The sequence below is a fragment of the Protomyctophum bolini genome (genome assembly GCF_963924005.1).
Source record: "Protomyctophum bolini genome assembly, chromosome: 23".
Lineage (NCBI taxonomy): Eukaryota > Metazoa > Chordata > Actinopteri > Myctophiformes > Myctophidae > Protomyctophum > Protomyctophum bolini.
The window spans coordinates 1,605,024-1,625,445 of NC_137884.1; the positions used below are offsets into that span (position 1 = coordinate 1,605,024).

General features: G+C 42.3%; 1 protein-coding gene across 1 annotated transcript; it reads left to right on the plus strand.

The window, feature by feature from the left end:
* Positions 1-194: 194 nt before the first annotated feature.
* dnai1.2 (dynein, axonemal, intermediate chain 1, paralog 2) lies at positions 195-19,115 on the plus strand (the record flags this gene model as incomplete). Its single annotated transcript, XM_080756985.1, has 19 exons — positions 195-209; positions 1,455-1,550; positions 2,179-2,259; positions 2,404-2,530; positions 4,520-4,575; positions 4,880-5,038; positions 6,965-7,024; positions 7,821-7,943; positions 8,058-8,142; positions 8,251-8,368; positions 8,485-8,528; positions 9,202-9,461; positions 10,008-10,097; positions 10,820-10,910; positions 11,196-11,275; positions 13,138-13,283; positions 15,553-15,652; positions 17,292-17,477; positions 18,886-19,115. The coding sequence occupies 19 exons, from the start codon at positions 195-197 to the stop codon at positions 19,036-19,038; spliced, it is 2,070 nt and encodes a 689-aa protein (XP_080613111.1). The 3' UTR covers positions 19,039-19,115.
* Between the last annotated feature and the right edge of the window lie 1,307 nt (positions 19,116-20,422).

Consider the following 20,422-nt stretch of genomic DNA (forward strand, 5'->3'; position numbering starts at 1 on the left):
TTGCATAGGATTGGAGATTTCTTTGTGTTACTTTTCGTGTTACTTTTTTTTAAATGCCTGTCCTCAACAAAGCAACTCTGAAATCCAAACAGGTAAATATTAGCCCAACTAAAATGCTAACAGTGAACTTAACCCACCTGCTACTAGGCTACCAACAAAATCGGTGGCATTGACAGTTCATTAAGTGAATGCTCATGAATGATGCTGAGGTAACTTGATGTTTTTGTTTTTGCAGGGATCAAATGTTCATTATCAAAAGGCACCTGCAGCTGCAAAGCCTTCCAAAGCTGCCAGTAAGAAAAAGGTGAATACGGCTACAATACTAAAATGACATAGAATAACACATTGTGCTCTGAATACCTCTAAACTTTAGAGGTATGAAATTATTCAGGGGTTAGCCTACTTGAGCCTACACAGAAACAATTCCATTCCATAAAGGACAACACATTTGTTTAATTCATAGGACAGACTAAATAGAATAGGCTATAGCCTACAATACATTATCCACTCTATATTCGCAAAGCATGGCTTCATTTTTTAAAGCCATGGATTGATTGAAGCCGTGAATTGTGAAGTGAGGGGCACTCTTATCTTCTCATTCCGGCCAATCAGAATTTGCGTCCTCTGGCCTGGGCCAGACTCATGTTGATTAGGTGATGTAATGGTGATGTAAAACAAACGGTGACAAAACAAACTTATCTATTATTAATGGCATTTAATGTTTGTGTTAGGGACAAGATTACCGGTACGTACATTTTCCCTTCATTATCAATGGCGTTTTTTAAAACAAACATTGAACTAAAGACAAACATTAAACCTGGATATAGGAGGGGCTACAAAAATAATAAATGTTGCTACACCACTGCATCGCTCATATATTATAAAGATTAGCCTGTTGCTGGTGAGGACATTCACTGTGAAAGCAAGGCTTGCTTAGATGACTTAACCTCCTACACTAACACATCACCAGGCTGTCTACACGGTTGGTTAGAGATGACTGTTATACAGAGAGAGAGAGAGAGAGAGGTCTTGTGAGATTTATCATTATATTCCTCAAAGCTGTCAAACAACTTTTAAGTTTTCTTCTCATGTCACATCACAAATACCTTTGTTTAGACCTAATTTAGAATAAATAAATTAGCCTGAACTATTTGAGAAATGTTAAAGCAAAACTGTAGAATTTATTAAGACTTCTGTTTTGCTGCTCTGGCTCTGTCTGTAAATCCAAACAAAGTTTTTTTTTTGTGTGTGTGTATGCATATTGTGTACATACTGTTATTCTGTCTGTGAAGTTTGCTTTTTGGTTGTAGGAGCATGGAATGATACGGAATTATTGGGATATGAATGATGGGGTGATTTGATTTGCTATAATGTACAACAGTAATGTCATATTGCCACAGCAGCGATATAATAATCATAATAAGCATTAACCAGCAACTCATCTATTTGTCTAGGATGATGAGGATGGAGTGGACCTGGGTGATGGAGGGGATGAATGGACTCAGGGGAAAACCATCAAGCCGCCAGACCAGCTGCAGCTCTCTCAGGCGGTACGAGGACACAAATTAGGTCTATTCTGCGAGGCCCAAAAACGAAACGTCAAGAAAAACCTTTGCTGTGCAGTAGACTGAGTAGGGTACATGAGTAGTTCAAAAGTTTCAAAGTTGAGTTTGAAACGCTGAGGAAGGCCTGCATGCCGAAACGCGTTCGTTTCTCTAGGTGGACTGCTGCTGGGCATGTGATTTCATGAAATAAAGAAACTCAAACTTTATTAAGAGATTTCGGATATTCCCCTTTTTCCATTGATCTTCAAGAATCTGCACCCATCAGCTACAGAGACTCAACAATTAAAGACGTATAGATAAAAAAAAACAGGAAGCCATCATATAAAGAAAGTAAGGGAAATACATGTAGGCCTACAGTAGGGGGAAAAGGGGGTGGCCGGGGGCGACGACTCTGATTTGTATTATGGTGGAATTGCAGCCGTCCAGGTGTTACTGTTGTGCCAGAGCGCCACCATCTTCAGACAATGACAAACTGCCTATAACTGCCATAACTGTCCTCATAGATCTGTCATAATGTGTAAAAAAAAAAGCCTTGACTTTTTGATGAATGCAAAGGCACATGTGACCTTGAATACAGAACAAATCAAATGACTCCAGTGTTTGTCTTGATCAGGAGCTAAAGGAGGAGTTTACAAAGATCCTGACCGTTAACAACCCACACGCCCCCAAGAACATTGTCCGCTACAGCTTCAAGGTAAGAGAATCAGACCTGTCTGAAGTGAGAACTCTAAAATGACACAGATGCTTTCCTGCATTTAAACCGGTAAACCATTCTAATGACATTCCTGTTAGCAACTTGTCCCTCTCTTCCACTCACGTCCACGCCTGTGTTTCCCAGGAGCGCTCCTACAAGACCATCAGCGGTGTGGATCAGATGGCAGTTCACTTCGCTCTGGACGGCAACCTCCTGCACCAGGACTCTGACGAGGCACGCAGACAGAGGGCCAAGCAGGGCCAGGTGGAGGGTAATATGATGCAACAAATATACACTCATACAGTGGTGGAAAGTAACTTAGGCTAGTAAGTCTACTCAAGTACTGTAAAATGTTGAGGTACTTTTACCTTTACCTTTTTCTTTCTTTTTTTTTTCTTTAATTACTTAAAATTTCAGCTTTAGTCACTAGTTAAAATAAGTCTAAAATAAACAAGCTTACAATCTACTCAATTATTATGTCTCTGCTAGCCTGTCAGGAAGAAACCACCTAACTCCGCGATGTAAATATTTCAGAAAATGAAAAATATAAAATCTTCAGGAAAGGAAGAAAACCATATATTTTGAAAACAAAGCAATTCTGCCTCATCAAAGTTGGTGTTGTGACTATATTGTCAATTACTTGCATGAGAGGGGGAGAGGTTGTGGAGTTAGCTGCTTTAGCAGACAGATTGAGGGTCCGATGGAGATATGAAGTTTTGTCCTAAGCGCTTTTTAATACTTTCCATTGGTTCAATATGTTTGAGGGGCGCTAGCCCCTCCTATATTAAGCTAAGTGCAGATTTCCTTCCAACACAAACATTAACAATTGGCAATGAATGGAGAATTTTACGTCATAGTGTCTGAGCAAATCGGCGTGGTTTCTATTTTTGTCCTACACAAACATTAAATTCCCATTTATAGAACAAAGCGGAGATCCGGGCACACTTAAGGTTAAAAAGGAGGAAAACTTTATTCAACCGACACATGTTTCGACCTATCAGGGCTCCATGAAGCCCTGATGAAGACTGTATAGGTCGAAACATGTCGGTTGAATAAAGATTTCCTCCTTTTTGACCTTAAGTGTGCCCGGATCTCTGCTTTGTTGTATAGATGTGTTATCCCGATTGATCCCAGGAGCACCTTTTTACTATTTGTACATGTTTTATACCGGCACACCTCCTGAGCACCTGGTTGCTTCCTTGCCTCTGCATTAAATTCAATGACAATGAATAGAGAATTTTACGTCATAGTGGCAAAGTGGCAAATAGGCATTGTGTTTATTTTACGTCATGATGATGTACGATGATAAGAGCACCCCTCACGGGTGTGATTCTTTAACTACTACAGACGTATAGGGTGCTCAATAGCACTGATTTACGCAAAATAAATCAAAAACAGAGGTTAATATATAAGGGTTAATGTGCATGACACGGTCGTTATATGGAAAAGAGACTACGAGCTAATTAGGGCCAACGAGAAGCAGCTGGTCCTGTTGCACCCTGAAGTGCTTTACCCTCCTTTACTGACTCGCTGTGCACCACTCTGCTTAATACACAGCTACTTCTAAACTCAATCATCTGACAGAACATGCTGACTTAATAATTATTATTAGCTTAGAGCCTTCCACTTCAATAGCAACAGAAAACTGTGACAGAACACTGGTTTGTTATTGAGGAGGAAATGACAGAATGCAGTGATTGACCAACCAGAATCAAGTATTTAAATTAAAATATCAATTGGCTGTGCCTATTTTGTCATCCAAATACATTTTTTATACAATTTATTACACAGCTTGGTTGAATGCTTGATTTTGATTGGTCAATCGCTGAATTCTCCCAACAATGACCAGCTAGCCAGACATTATCCCTTCCATAGTAGCCTGTGTTTACAATTAGAAAATGATCTTCCAGAAATTGATTATAGTGTACAAAAGCTAGAGTAATAACATTTACATTCAATGTATTTTGAAGTAACTTTAAATACACTAGCAGGGAATGATACTATTTTAGTCATGTGACATATTATATATGTGACATATATATTGTTAGAATGGTATAATACTATATATACTTTAGTATAAACGGCATATTATTAACTCCTATGTCCCCATGGTGTAGTAGTGTAGTCAATAACGCTTACCACAAGGTGGCACTGTCAGCCAGTCTGTCACGTATGAGAAATGAAAACACATTTGTTCACTAGTTGCAGCTCACTATAGCTGAATGAAGTAAAAATGTTTTATTTATGTTGATTTTTGCAGAGAAAGTAGCAGTTGATGCTGAGGTACAAGAAGATGAGGACAAACCAGACACTCCGGTAAATCTTGCTTCATGTTTCAACAATGTTATGCACCACTATGTAGTATAGTCTATGATGGTTAATTCATACTTCAGCACAGTCTGTTCGACTAAAATAACTGATTCTGAAAATTCTGAAAGTTCTTACAAAAGCCGTTATTTTTGGCAAGTATGAATTAGGTTTAACATGCAAAATGTCTGAGTGACTTTGTGAATTCATTGCTCTGACATTGAGACCACAAAAAGTTTTTAAAGATACATTTTGATCAACGATGTTTCACGGTGTGTTCTGCTCTGCTGGCTTCCTCTGGCCCACACCGCAGGCTACAGGTGGAGGAGAGCCTGGAGAGGATGGCGGAGAGGCTGACGGAGAGGACAGGCCTGACAGCGTGGTGTCCAGGACCTACAGGAAGGAGCAGAAACTGACCAACCAGTTCAACTTCAGTGAGAGGGCCTCCCAGACACTTAACAACCCTCTGAGGGTAGGAGAAACACACACAGGAGAAGCTCAGATTGAGGGGACATACATAACCACATGAACTGTAGCGTTCCCTATTCTATAGGCGGTAACCGGAAGGCTCACCCCAAAACTTTTTGAGGATAAGGTTAGAAATAAGTTAGCCATAGTTTTACTGAGGTTAGGTAAGGTTTAGGTATTGGGTTAGGTTTAGACATAGTTTACTGACGTTACGTTTAGGAATACCAGGTGGCGAACATTCTGAGGTCGTCGGATTTTCCCTGGGGCGAGGCATGTCATTGTAGGTGTCAACATTCAGCGATGTATGCGATGTATAGTTGTAGCTTGTAGATCGGCTATTTTTGGAGAAGAGATTTCGGTGTAGAGGGCAAAAAGAAGGGGGTCAAGTATACAGACCCTTGGAGCATCCCGTCAATGGGTCAGGTGTTTAAAATGCCATTCTTTCCAGCACGTGAGCCTCTTACCAATATGCACGATAGCAGCACCTTGGCTCTACTTGACCTGAACGGAACAGAGCCTTTTTAGACCAATATAGTATCATTGTTAAATACAGGATGCAACTATTTATCTTGTTCGAGTTGTATAGAGTTACAATAGGACATACATATTCCTTTAATTCAACATGTCTAAACAGAACAATTTGGAGACAGATTTAGCTGTTGTAGACCTTATTTATGGGTGTTGTTTTTCCTTTTTTTGCCGACGGGTTCTCAACCCACATCACATCACAGCTGTCACTCGATCCTGTAGGTTCACACTCTATAACATACGACGAATTAGACCGTTCCTCACCCAGGAATCAGCCCAGCTCCTAATCCAGACAACAGTCTTGTCAAAACTTGACTATTGTAACTCCCTCCTTACTGGCCTACCAGCATGTGCACTTAAGCCTCTCCAGCTGATCCAAAATGCTGCAGCTCGCTTGGTCTTCAACCAGCCAAAATTCTCACATGTCTCCCCCCTGCTCCGCTCCCTCCACTGGCTCCCGGTCGCTGCCCGCACAGAATACAAAACCCTGATGCTGGCATTCAAAGCAACCAAAGGTATGGCTCCCCCATATCTTGCAAGTATGATCGAACCCTACAAACCCTCCCGCTCACTCAGATCAGCCAACGCAGGGAAGCTGGAAGTACCCTCACTAAAAACGCCGGGACAACGCTCCACACGTCCCAAACTCTTCTCCCTTCTGGCTCCAAAACTGTGGAATGCACTTCCCATTGCAGTCAGAACTGCAGCATCACTCCCAATCTTCCGCCGTAGTCTGAAAACCCACCTTTTCAGACTCCATCATGGCCCATAGCACTTACCCCACCCCCTTAGATAGCAATTCTAGTAGTCATAGCACGTCATAGTACATATGTGTAGCATAGTAGTATAGATGTATAGCTTATATGTATAGTTTCATTATAGATATTCCACTGTTACTTTCTTAGCTACGCATGTTTCATGATAAATGTCTTTATGTGATGTATTCCCATGCTTTTGTTCTTGCTTAATGTAAGTCGCTCTGGATTAAGAGCGTCTGCTAAATGCCTAAATTGTAAATTGTAAATTGTAAATTGTAACCCTGTTGCTGAGGAGACTATATTACTTGTATAATAAATGTGACCATTAATCCATACACAAAGAAATGTATTTGATAACCTTTTTCTTTTAAGGAGGTGCTGTAGTGGTGTCAATTGTAAATTTAGACACTGTAACAAGCGGTGTTAATCTTTCATATTGTATGAGATTTGTTCTGAATATGTTTTTTAAACTTAAGTAATTCAAATGTTGGTTACCGGTATGTGGGTTGATGGAATACATGTGGATGTTGATTAAATTTGTGGAGATGCCACGGGACATAGAAACTGGCTTCAAGACTTACTGAGTACTATACACTGAAAATGGAAAATGTATTGTTTTCATATAATGGCTCATTTACTTCCAGGACAGAGCCTGTCAGGCTGAACCTCCTCCACGCTGCAACTTCTCAGCCACTGTTGATCAGGTAAAGCCTAAAGGAGCTTCAGCGTTGGGTTCATGTTTTTGTATGGAGTCCTATAGTGATGGGTGCATGTCATCATGTCACATTATCAGAATGATAGCAGGACAGGCACCATGTCTGAGTGTGTGCCTGAGTGTTGGTTGATTGAGTGAATACTTTATTCATCAGAAATGTAAACGGAACGTAGTACAGTGAGACATTAAAGCTAATAGGATAACACAAAGAAATCCTGGGGACATGTTTCCACTGTGATCCTATCATCCTTCATCCATACATTTACCTCCCCTTTTGGTCCACTGATAGATGTTTGAAAGAATGTCCTTTAATGCAGGGGTTCTCAACCCAAACATTTTCTTTTTCTTTTTGCAACTGAATGGCTGGAAAAAGGAAATGAAGAGTTTACATAGTACACATAGTGCATGCATAAACTTTCCTTAATGATGATATCTGGTTTTATTCTTTATTTATGATGTATTTTCACTAATATTAAGGTTATTGTAGCGGTCAATTTGTATTGGGGGTGGGGGAGGGGAGCGGGGCGGGGGTCGCGAGACACGGCCAAAGCATTTCCGGGGGTCCCCAGCCAAAAATGTTGAGAACCCCTGCTTTAATGGATGGTGTCAGGACATTACACCTTTTGGTCGCAGAGCAGTAGAATTAGAACTTTCCCATGTTTGTTCTATAAATCTGGGAGGTGCCAGATCATGGTCGCTACTCGCTAGTGTTGTGCGGTGGTGGTGGGTGTCACTCACTTCGGAGAAGTATAGTTCGACACCTCTTTAACCTCCAAACCGCGCAGGGGGAGATCTACGAGGCGTACACGGAGGAGCTGCAGAAGCAGGAGAAGGAGAAGCAAAAGGCTGCACCGCCGAAAAAGGACGAAGACAAGGGCAAGAGGAAGGCCACGCTGACGGAGACCCGGGTACAACATCTTGCGCTGCTTTTCTACTGTAACGGCTATAGAGACTTTGTTAATCAGTGCTGGTGTTTTGCAGTGTTTTAATTCCATCTGAAATACTTTCATCCCTGCATGCAGAGTGATGACATCGGCAAACTGGCCACAGTGGCCAAGATCGCTGAGAGGCTGGTCAATCAGAACACGTTTGATGACATAGCACAAGGTAATGCAATATAATATAATAATTAACAATAATTAATAATAGCATTATTATATACCTATTTGTCATCAATGTTATCACTATATTAACTCCTTGATCACCTTAACTCAGACTTCAAGTACTTTGAAGATGCCTCTGATGAGTTCAGAGGTCAAGAGGGCACACTCCTCCCTCTGTGGAAGTTCCAGTATGATAAAGTCCAAAGGCTGTCGGTCACTGCCCTCTGCTGGTAGGTTCCGCTCATTGCGGCTATTTTCTGAACCATGTCATTATTCAAACATCCAATTTTGTCCAGTTAAAACAAATACCAATTAACAACATATTGATTTTGTTGGGGTCAAATAGGAACCAGAAATACAGCGACTTGTTTGCTGTGGGAATGGGATCATGTAAGTACACTGGACTGACTGCAGATTAGATTAGTAAGAGATTGCATGAAACTAATCAAATAGGGATGCACCGATATGGAAGTTATGAGCCAATAGCCTACCGATAGCAATAATTAAAATAACAATTTGGTCAATACTATAGCCGATATACCGATATTTGTTAATTTTGGTTTTGTCGTCATTCTGTGTAATTATTTTGTGTCGTAGGCTCAATATGTCAGTTTGTCACCTCCCCCTTCACATTCGATAGATCCAGTGATCTTTTGTGGCCAGATGTAATTTCCAGGGGTCTGGTAGGACTATTGTAAATAATAATAAAGAAATCACCATAAAAGTACATAGTAAAAAAATAGATATTAGCCACTTGTTCGAATGCCCCCACCTCCCTGTTAAATATAGCTAAAACCGCTATGTACATGCTGGCAGCGGGCCACTTAGTGCCACGTTGCAAGCTTGTTCATCTGCAATTTATTTTGACATTTTGGGGCGAATCTTTGAAAGTGTATGGGAACTACCGATTTAGAAGGCATTTGGCATTTTTTAGGTCTTAATGGCCTAAAAAATATAATCAATTTTGTATTCTTGAGTCTTTCATCAAGCCATCAACCGTGATGCCGTCCCCTCCTCACCTTCCCGCTGCTCATAATAACGTGTGCTCTCCTCTTAACCGCAGACGAGTTCAGCCGGCAGGGCCAGGGCATGCTTCTCTTCTACTCGCTGAAGAACTGCAGCTTCCCGGAGTACGTCTACCCCACCGACTGTGGCATCATGTGCCTGGACATCCACGAGCGGCTCACCTACCTGGTGGCGGTGGGCTTCTACGACGGCTGCGTGGCGGTTTACAACCTGATGAAGGAGGAGGAGGAGGAGCGGCTGCAGCCCGCCTACAAGAGCACGGCCACCACTGGCAAGCACATGGACCCGGTGTGGCAGGTGACTGAGCTTCTTCCACTCCACATTATTATCATGCAGTGTGTAAGCCAGATGCTCTTCTGAGTTCACCCATTTTATAGACCTGAGACCACAAAATGTCTTCTAAATCACGACAGTTTTCTGAAGAACCCATGTTTCTATCAGTATGTCAGTCGTTCTCAAACATATTCATGTCATCAAGGACACCCAAAAATATATGTAATTGGCCCGCCAACCCCCATCTGAAAATATGTTGTTCCAGGGACCCCCCCCCCCCCCACCTCAGCTCAGAAGCAAAGCATTTGAGTTAAAATGTTCGCTCTGAAAGAATATACATTGAAAGATTTGCGCCACATTTTCACGATTTTTCAAAAATAGCAGACCTACAAGCTCGTAGCGCGGCACTCGGTGCCGCGCTATGAGCTTGTAGATCTTCTATTTTTCAATAGTTAAAGTATAACATCATGCTTAAAACACCAAAAGGGGTTCCTGCCCCGAAATGGGCTTTAAATTACATTTTAAAGAGAAGCTCTTTTTTAAATGATGTCCCATTGCGTGTCTGTGCAGGTGCGCTGGCAGAAGGATGACATGGACAACAACCACAACTTTTACTCGGTGTCCTCTGATGGACGAGTGGTGTCCTGGACCCTGGTCAAGGTTGGCCAGGAAAACCTCTTTTTATATACAGTATATGGTTTCTGTCTGGAAAAACCTCTTATCTCCATAAATGCATGGCTTTATTTGCGAAAGTATGTCATAGCCTAGGACTTTGATGTTTGTTTAGGGCACTAATTGATAATGTAAGATGTCATCTGTTTGATACACAGTAAATACTGCCCTCGCTGCGCCCCTCACTTCATACAAGTGTGATTTTCTTGTAAATGACTTGCATCATACTACACCAACTACAGCGTCACACAAAAGTATCCTAAATAGCAGATCTACGCACCGCGCTTCGAGGTTGTTGATCTGCTGTTCTTGCTTTTTTTTCCATTTATTTAATTTTTATTCTGAAAAGTAACATTTTTGGATATAGGCGTACCACCCGACAGACACGATATACTAGGATACTAGGCCTATTCGGGCCATGCATGTCATGAACGATGCAAGTTGGGAATACATGGTCATCTTAATTAATGATGACCTCTTCTCCTCCTCTGATGGCCCTTTTTATGGCTTTTGGTACATGAAGTATATTTGAATGCCAATCCTTTTGTACTTTTCCTCAACTAAAACTGTGAATACAGGACTATAGTAATTTCTACATTGTGGTAAAGCTATACTTTTGATGAGTAAGAAATCTGACTACCGGTACTTCTTCCACCACTGGCGGCACCAAAAGTAATTGAGACAATATATGTCTGATTGTGTCCTTTCAGAATGAGCTGAGATTCACAGACATCATTACACTGTCATTGGAGGGTCCAGTTTCTGATGGGACTCCTGATGCTGTCCAACAACACATCACTGGTAACAACAATTCAACTTCACCTCCACTCTCTCTCTGTGTGTGTGTGTGTGTGTGTGTGTGTGTGTGTGTGTGTGTGTGTGCGCTCGCGCGTCTCCTCTCTGGTAAAAAAGCGCAAAAGAAATGATCAAATCTATTTCAGCTGTGGTGGCTTGATTGATTGGTTTACCCGGCCCTTCCGTCGGCCCTGGTTGCTACTGGCATGTCATCACTAATGAACATGACGTATTTTATGTATCATTGGTGTATAAATAATGAGAGACCATTATGGGGTTCCTCCCTTACAGCTTGTGGCCGATCATTGGACTTCCATAAGCAGATCGACCGTCTCTTCCTTGTCGGAACTGAGGAGGGGAAAGTACACATGGTAGGTTAGCAGAGATTACAGTACAAAAGAAATGCCTTTCATGACACAAAATATTGTTAACGTGACAAACTTGACTATTCAAGAACCCCCCCCCCCCAAAGAAAACAAGGTTCAAAAGACAGGATATTATATTTTGACCTGTTACTCGACACGGAACTGAACACCTGGCCTGGACCACCTACACCAGACTTGAGAAACGGCAAAACAGCTCCCACCTGCTTTGCCTTCGCCGCATCCTGGGAATCTCTTGGCAGGATAAAGTTACCAAAACATGTCCACAGGATGGTCAGCTGCTCCCCACAGAGCCGGCCTGTACGGTTAATTAGCTGTCAACAGGCTCCAGACCTCTTGGTCACCCACGCTTGCGCTTCAGGGACGTTGGCAAACGTGACCTGAAGCAGGCAGGCATAGACCACAACAACTGGGAGGAAGCTGCAAAAGACTGTGGCATTTTGGAGGCAGACTTTCGCTACAGGAACTCGCCGTGCCGAGGAGAGGCTGCAGGCGAAGAGACAGAAGAGGAAACTGCGTGGAAGCAGCCCCCCCACTCCTGTGCTGTGTGCGGCAACTAGGGACTGCATGCCACAGTCGCCGCTGCAAGAAGAACTGAACCCTCAGGCGCAATCCATCGTCCTTACTGACGGACAGATGGCTATGAGGGGAATGAGAATCTGTAAAAACTTCACTTGTGTGAATTACTCCCCCCGAAGACTCCTCAGAAATGCTGCTGTTTCAGCAAAGTCTATGCCATAAACTAAATTGCCTCTCCTCCCTGCCACTTCTAAATTAGATTCGGATCAACGTGAGAATTCACACTGTCTCCTGCTATCTGCCTTGAAAAATGGAAACACATTTTGTTTGTGGTGCGATTTGAGACAGCGTGCCAGTCTGGCACTGCATAGGGCACGCAAATTGGAAAGTTCTCATTAATTGTGCATGCGAGCACGGTCAGATACAATAACAGGCAGGATAACAGGTTCAAGAATAACGGTGTGCTAACCTATGGTAAACTGGGTTGATCTGCAGGCAGAGAACAATGGGTATAGCAGCAGACAATAAGTAACCTTGGCTACTCAGCGTAGAACCTGGTGCAGGTGCGCTCACACTGGTGTGGGCGTGACACATTCAAATTGATTCAATAATTTCAACATACTCAAACAGAAAGGGGCCAATTTTCAAAAAATAAAAAAATAAACACGGATATATGAATAATGGATTAAAGGAGCTGATGATTTCTATAGTACACTCTCTGTTACACATTTGAACTCTGAGTATTTTACTGTGTATCCACATTATACACAGTAGTTCAGTGGCTAGTCTCAACCTCTTCTTAACACGGCAGCTTCGTTAAGTGGCCAGATGGGTGGGCCGTGTGCATTTAATACATATTTTAATGATCAATCAACCGATTGTGTTTCGACGTAGATTAATCCAACATACTATAGTTAAGTTCTAGTTCATCATGTTATCACTATGAAAAATGTCTTCTTTTCTTTTCTTTTTTATATTGATAATATATTACGTTATTGTTAAACTCCCACTATTCAGGTTGGGAATGGATGATGTCATGTCATGTCGTATTTTGTTTTTGCCAATGGGTTCCCAGATTGGTTCAGGGTTCAGATGGGTTCAGATTGGTTGAAATGTATTATTTGTAAATCCTCCACTTATGTAAGGTCCTATATCTAGGGGCTGAAGCTATGTATTATTTTCATTTTCGATCATCCTGCCCATTATTTGGCGGCCCACTTGCAGTATCCTCAAAGGACGGGCATCGCTGAATTAAACAAAGCCTATTGTGTTGTTTATCGACCTCGAGGGTGTGAGTGTGAACGTGAAGCTTTTCGTCTGTACTCCACCAGTGCTCCAACTACTCGAGCCAGTTCCTGGAGACATACGCTGCCCACAGCATGGCCGTAGACGCGGTGAAGTGGAACCACTTCCACCCTAAGGTCTTCATCACCTGCAGCTTCGACTGCACCGTCAAGATCTGGAACCACAACATCAAGTAAGACGAGGGTTCCCCCTCGAGGGTGCACTCGGATATCAGAACCAATGTCAGGTCCATTAGGGTTTGGGTCCGTCATGAAGAGCGCTATGTATGTGTATATATTATCTAATATGTTCGTTATTTATTCAGAATTCCTTAGTACTATTAAGTGATGTTTTAAGCAATCCAATGATTCATGTAGTTCTCACGAGTAGACCTAATAGCTTGAATGTCCCATAGAAAGTCAGAATAGTTTTAAATGACGGAGCTGTTGCGCAAAGACCCGCCCGGCAGCACTGTTTAATGCAATTCATGTGTGCGTGTTAAAAGTATTTTTTGTTGAATTATTCATGACAAAGTTGTACAATATATATATCCATAACATAAACAAGCAGCACGCTAGAAAACAATTCATATAGTTCTTTGTTTCAATCATTTTGTTATTATTATTTTTCACAATTATATTACCGGTACCTAATCATCTTCTTCTTAAATACACTAGTTTGAAACTATAGAGCGCCGCAGTCCCGCCCCCTTTCAGAAAAGCGAGTGGCCCAGGAAGTGGAAGCCCCATGCATTCTCCCATCGGCACTTTTAATATAATTTATTTAAAGACGGCTACGCCGCGGACAAAGCCAATTCGGATCGTGACGAATCATGACAATGAACACAATATTTTGGGCCGATCAAATAATTTATAAGACGAAAAATAAAACAAATAGTGTTGTCTCCTGACTTTCTTTTCTTCTTTCTAATGATTTGATCGTCCCAAAATATTGTGTTCATTGTCATGATTCGTCACGATCCGAATTGGCTTTGTCCGCGGCGTAACCGTCTTTAAATAAATTATATTAAAAGTGCCGATGGGAGAATGCATGGGGCTTCCACTTCCTGGGCCACTCGCTTTTCTGAAAGGGGGCGGGGACTGCGGCGCTCTATACCGTCATATGCATACATCTGTCGTGCGAATTATCAAAACATTAGAAAGTAGGCTAGACGGCGTTGTATCAGATTGTGAAAATCTAATAATAAATAATAATAATAATAATAATAAAATGATTGAAAGAAAGAACTAGTGTATTTTCTGCACATGCTGCTTGCTTATTTTATGGACATACATACTGTTGACTTTTACAACTTTGTCATGAGTAATTCAACAAAAAATACTTATAACTCGCTCAAATAAATTGCATTAAACAGTGCTGCCAGGCGGGTCTTTGCGCAACCGCTCCATCATTTAGATATATGCTTTATTTTCCATCTGGTCTTTAAACCAGAGCTTATTAGTGCTTATAGCTAGTTAATTAAAATGTGAGGAGGACTCGAAAGCAAACGGTTTTTACACCCTGACGGCGCCACTGGTGTGTGTGTGTGTGTGTGTGTGTGTGTGTGTGTGTGTGTGTGTGTGTGCGTGTGCGTGCGTGCGTGAATACTGGAGAACTCGGCCCGCCGACTCTTCTTCATCTTTGGCGAGATTTCTTCCCCTTTCGCCGACTCTTCGTCACTTTCCGGTTCGAGTTCTGTCTGAGAACTCGGTCCGAAAGTGACGAAGAGTCGCCGAAAGGGGAAGAAATCTCGCCACTGGAGCGCGCATCTAGCTACTGCATGATGATCATGCACGCTGACAGACAGCAGATCAATAAAAGCATGCAAAAGCATTCAGCTTTCACAAGTGTGCCCATATAGAGAAGGAAAATAATTAGTGCCCCCGAAACGTGTAGAAAACTCGGCAGAATCTGAAGAAGAGTCGGCCCACGGCGATTCTTCTTAAGAGTCTGCCAAGTTTTCTACACGATTTTTCACCCCTGTGTTAATCATCTAATGTGATCCTGGGCTCTACACACCCTCCACCAACGTAGTCCACCATATATGGGAGACAAGGGGAGAGCAACGGACTTGAACTCATGCACTTCATTTCTTACACGAGACCTCCAAATCAGCTCCCAGTTGTGGCTCTGACCAATGGTGCTATAGGTGGTGCTCCAGACAACCGCGTTGCCCTATGCCTATATAAACGCCACTGGGCAAATGTGCCCTAATAAATCTGCACTGTGTTAAACTACGTCGTTATTTATGAATCCCGATAACTTGCCTATCTTTTTTTCTCAGAAATCTGTCTGAGCCGAACATGGCCACTGCACGCATACTGCAGTAGCATGTCCACACACACACCCACGAGGAAACAGTCATGCACATTCAAGCTGATGACACTGATGACCCATATGGAGCAACACGTCTCCAATTGGCTGCACTCTGTAACCGTCCACTCTGTGTCTTTCCTTTTAAGCACCCCCATGTTAACGTTTGACCTGAGCGCACCGGTGGGTGACGTCGCCTGGTCTCCCTACTCCTCCACTGTGTTTGCAGCCGTCACCAGCGACGGCAGGGTAAGTGCTACTCTAAAAGGCAAAAAAACTATTTACGGATCCCTGAGTGGGAATTTATTTTCTGCATTTGACCCTGCAGTTTGCTGTAAGTAAGGGCAGCGGTGGCCGAACGGTTTGCGGTGCGGTCTTGATATCGGAAAGGTCGCTATAGTTCGTATCCCCGGACCGGCACGTTAAAATGTTCTATGAGCAGGGCCTGGCTGTAAACAAGTTCTTGAGCTTAGTCCGGTTACCCTGGGTAAACATAGTACCTTTCCTTTTTTTTTGCTCGTTTAAGCACAACACCGGGGAGCAGTTATAGGGTTTAAGTGCCTTTCTCAAGGACACTCCAGTATGTAGACTGGAGGAGCTGCTCTAAAGTTAATAAAAAAGTGTACATGCATGGGGGCAGATCTATTAGGACCATACTGGCTTTTGGTATCGGGGCAAATGAAATGACCCAAGATGTAAACTCGTGCTCTGAGAGCTTTATTTAATTTGACTATATATTATACTTTACAGACAGTATTCACTAAGTGTGTGTATTCCTCCACTATATATTCTGCGTGTTTTTTAATGTGTGTGTGTGTGTGTGTGTGTGTGTGTGTGTGTGTGTGTGTGTGTGTGCGCGCGTGCATATAAGGCTAATAATGGCCTGTCTGGCAGGCTGAAGTGTAGGAATGACACATCTCACATAAGCCATAACTCTCTCTTACACCCTCTACAACTGAGCTGTTTGGTAACGGATCAAAGTGTCACAATGAGATAATGAGTCAAATCCATGCAGCCTTCATCTACAGTCGATTCAGTTAATTTGTCATTCCTTTAACCCATTTAGACCTGAGGGAGGCCGATTCTAAAAACGCCTTCTAAATCCAGACCTAGGCTAAGTTATCACAACGTTGTACTATTTTCAACTAAATGTAACTATTTTCACACACGTTTAATAAGGCTCCTCCTGAGCCCCAGTGGATTGGGCATCGGAAGGTTCCTGGTTTGATCCTTTGCTCCCCCTGGGTTAGTGTCCTTGAGCAAGACACTTTTAGATACATGCTCTTGTTGAGCAGCTAGGTGCATTGCCTTCTTTGCCGTTCGAATGGGAGAATGTAATGCACATTGCAAATCACTTTGGATAAAGGAGCTATAAATATATCAACTTCCAGATGCAAAGCTACAATTAACAATTAATGACACACGTCACTAGGGACAGTTTGCAGAATGGGTACATTTCACATGAAATCACGCTCAATACAAAGACTGTTACTCAATACAAAGACTGTATACTCAATACAAACACTGTTACTCAACACAAAGACTGTTACTCAATACAAAGGCTGTTACACACTGATAAAGCATTACACTTGTTTACATCACCCTTTTCAATTCATCAGAACATTTTGAGAAGTACAAATATTCACTTAAAATCACTGGAAATCATGTAAGGAGGTAACAAGGGAAAAGCATACAGATTCAGAAATTACGGGGGCCAGTTTTGAATTGCAGCTGTCCATAGGTGATTTGAGAGTGGGTTTGCATCTGCCTCGTGTGAACGCATACAAATGACTCTCGGGTTGCAGCTTTAATATAATGCTGTGCTCCTGACTCCTGTACAGTATAATAATGTCAATATGTTCTTTTATTTTTTCCTCTCTTTTCTCAGGTTCACATTTTTGACCTGAGCATCAACAAATATGAAGCAATCTGTCAGCAGCGGGTCGTGCCGAAGAAGAAAACCCGGCTGACTCACATTGAGTTCAATCCAGTCTATCCCGTCATCATAGTGGGGGACCACCGCGGCTGTGTCACCAGCCTCAAGCTGTCCCCGAACCTCCGCAAGAAGCCAAAGGTATAAGAACGTTGCAGCAGGACGCTAGTTATAACTAGATAAAGTTCAGGTCTCCACCAGGGCAGGTCAGGTTGTGGCCTCCTGGTGGCGCTATAATAGGCCAATGTGAAATGGGGTGCCATTTCTTCTTACGCCTTGGATGGCAATTGGATGATTTGAGGCCTTTTGTTCCAAAAATGTGTTTTGCTAAAATCCACCAGTTGGTGGCACTATAACAGGCCAATGTGTAAATGGTGGGATATATTCCTCAGCCTAGTAGGAAAGTCTGTGAAAGATTTCACATGCCATAAATTGAATCTGGAGGAATAAATAAATAAAAATGTGTTTTACAAAAGTTGGCCTCCTGGTGGCGCTATAACAGGCCCTTCTGGAAATGTCATGTTGGCATCTAGAGAGTGTGTGTGCAAAATTTGTCATCGACTTTACTCTTGGCACCATTATTAACCCTTATCTTGTACAGTATAAACTGTAACTGTCCACTTCCGTGTGTGATGTTTGTGTCTGTCTGTTAGAGACAGACACACCACTTTCTAATCAGTTTGAAAAACTTCGGTTTGATTAAAGTTTGTAATTGAGACATTTAACTTGGCAATAAACAGAAATATTGTTAATAGCACTTTTAATTAAGTATACCGTGTGTACAGTATATAGTAAACTTCAGTATATGAAAAGAACATTTTACTATAAATATACAATGAACAAGCATACATAAAATACACATCAAATGAAGTCATACGTTTAAAAAAAAAAGCCAATCCACAAGCTTACAATGCGTTTTGAGCTGGTAGATCGAGTAACCTTTTGAGGTCTTTTTGAAAAGTCTTTTTGACAAACCCAAAGTAGGGACGCCATGTTCAAAGTCGTTTCGACAAGGGACACATCAGCTGCATAATTGCATCAGCCGATGTCACATCTACTTGTCAGTTGTCACATCTACTTATTAAATCAAACATTTTAATAACAACAACAATCTTATACAGGGGGTCCCGATTGATTGATTGATTGATTGAATACTTTACTAACAGTTTGCAGAAAAAAGCACAGTAAGTACAGTTCAATACAAGGTCTACAAGAGCATTTATAACCCAAGAAAGCACTTGTTTCCATTGGGGTCCTTACAACATACGTTCATATGGGGATCAGTGGCCAAATACATATTAATGTGGTGTTCCTTTAATTGACGTCAATATGTTTGAGAACCAGTGCTTTAGATAAAGATAAAGTGTAAGTGTGTGTGTGTGTGTGTGTGTGTGTGTGTGTGTGTGTGTGTGTGTGTGTGTGTGTGTGTGTGTGTGTGTGTGTGTGTGTGTGTGTGTGTGTGTGTGTGTGTGTGTGTGTGTGTGTGCGCGTGTGCGTGTGTGTGTGTGCGTGTGCGCGTGCGTGTGCGCGTGCGCGTGCGTGTGCGTAGGAGAAGAAGGGTCAGGAGCTGCCCAAGGGTCCAGAGGTGGAAGTAGCCAAGATGGAGAAGATCCTGGTACATGGTAATTGGCCTGCTTTTCTATCGTTTATCAGCTTTACCCAGAAGACTTTACGATGCATTCACCCATTCACGCACCAATAGTCAACTACTGTCTGCGAGACACCGACCTGCTCATTGGTTAGTACTAGTAGTCGTAGTAGCAGTATAATTACATGTTCCGTGTTGAAGAGCGCCGGGCGGGTGCGGATCAAACCGGGAGTCTTTCGGTTCCCTGAGCCACCGCTGGCCCAACTGTGGTTTCTCAGTTTCCGCGTTGTTATTATAGTTCCGTGTGGGAGGAGGGTCTCTGGTTCACTCTAGTGTGCGTGACGCCATCTCACCACAAGGAGATGCTTGAGTGAGGGCCACGCTGAACAGCAGACAGAGGTCTGCTAAACCTCTCTAGTTATGTAAAAATGCCATGATCAAACAACGAGAAAGAACAAAATGAGCTTTGTGTTCCAATTCTCCCCGTCTACTACATATTTGCCTCACCCATGCATGTAGCCGTCAGTCCTTTAATATTAGGTTCCCTATATATTTCATACAGTATGCATTCCCCCATACAATCATTGCAACAAAAAAAGGGCCAGATGGTTGAAGTGCCGGCTATGTAGAAGTACTTTTTTGCACAGTATAAGTCATTTTACACTTGGTTGCATGCTGAGAATAGTAGATCTACAAGCTCACAACGTGTCGTGCTGCGACGCACTGTGAGCTTGTAGATCGGCTATTTTTAGCACGTGTTAAATCAGTCAGTACGACGGCATCGAGGCCTGCCGAAATACATTTCAGTCGACAAAATCAACTGTAGATTTAGTCGACTAACATCGTATGATATTTAGTCGACTAAAACTAGACTAACACTAAAACATTCCAGGTGACAAAGATGTGACTAAAACTAAACTAAATGAAAACTATTCGAGAGACTATATGACTAAATCTAAAATCAAAATGTGCTGTCCAAATCAACACTGGACTGCCGTTCTTGGCCGGAGGGCACCTTACAGGCTCTGTAGAGGATGAGAAAGAGGAACAGCAGGAGCACGGCGACCAAAGTGTTGCAGCCGATGGCCACCAGCGCCGCTGTGGACAGCCCCGTTGTGATCTCCTCAGAGTCCATCGTGGTTGAGTTTCCTGCTTGCGCTTCTCTTTTATAGCTTACAAAAAGGACCGCGTTTAAGCGGGTTGGTTTAAGTTGGTTTTCGCCTTGTGCCAGCTGGCAGAAAAGAGTCCATTAAAGGGAAGTTGAATGGAAATTAGAAAGACACAGATTGTACCATCATCTCATTTGAAGAATCAAAATTCAGATTGATAGATTGATGAATCCGCTGATCTGTAGATTTAACTTCCAGTGTTGAGTGCAGTAGTAAAATGTTTTTTTTTACCATTGTGAGGCAGAAAAATAATATATAAAATCGTTCACAGTCCTAGAGGGGAGCTTTTCATACTATAGCTGTGTGCTTTAGGCCTATTGCTTTATGCT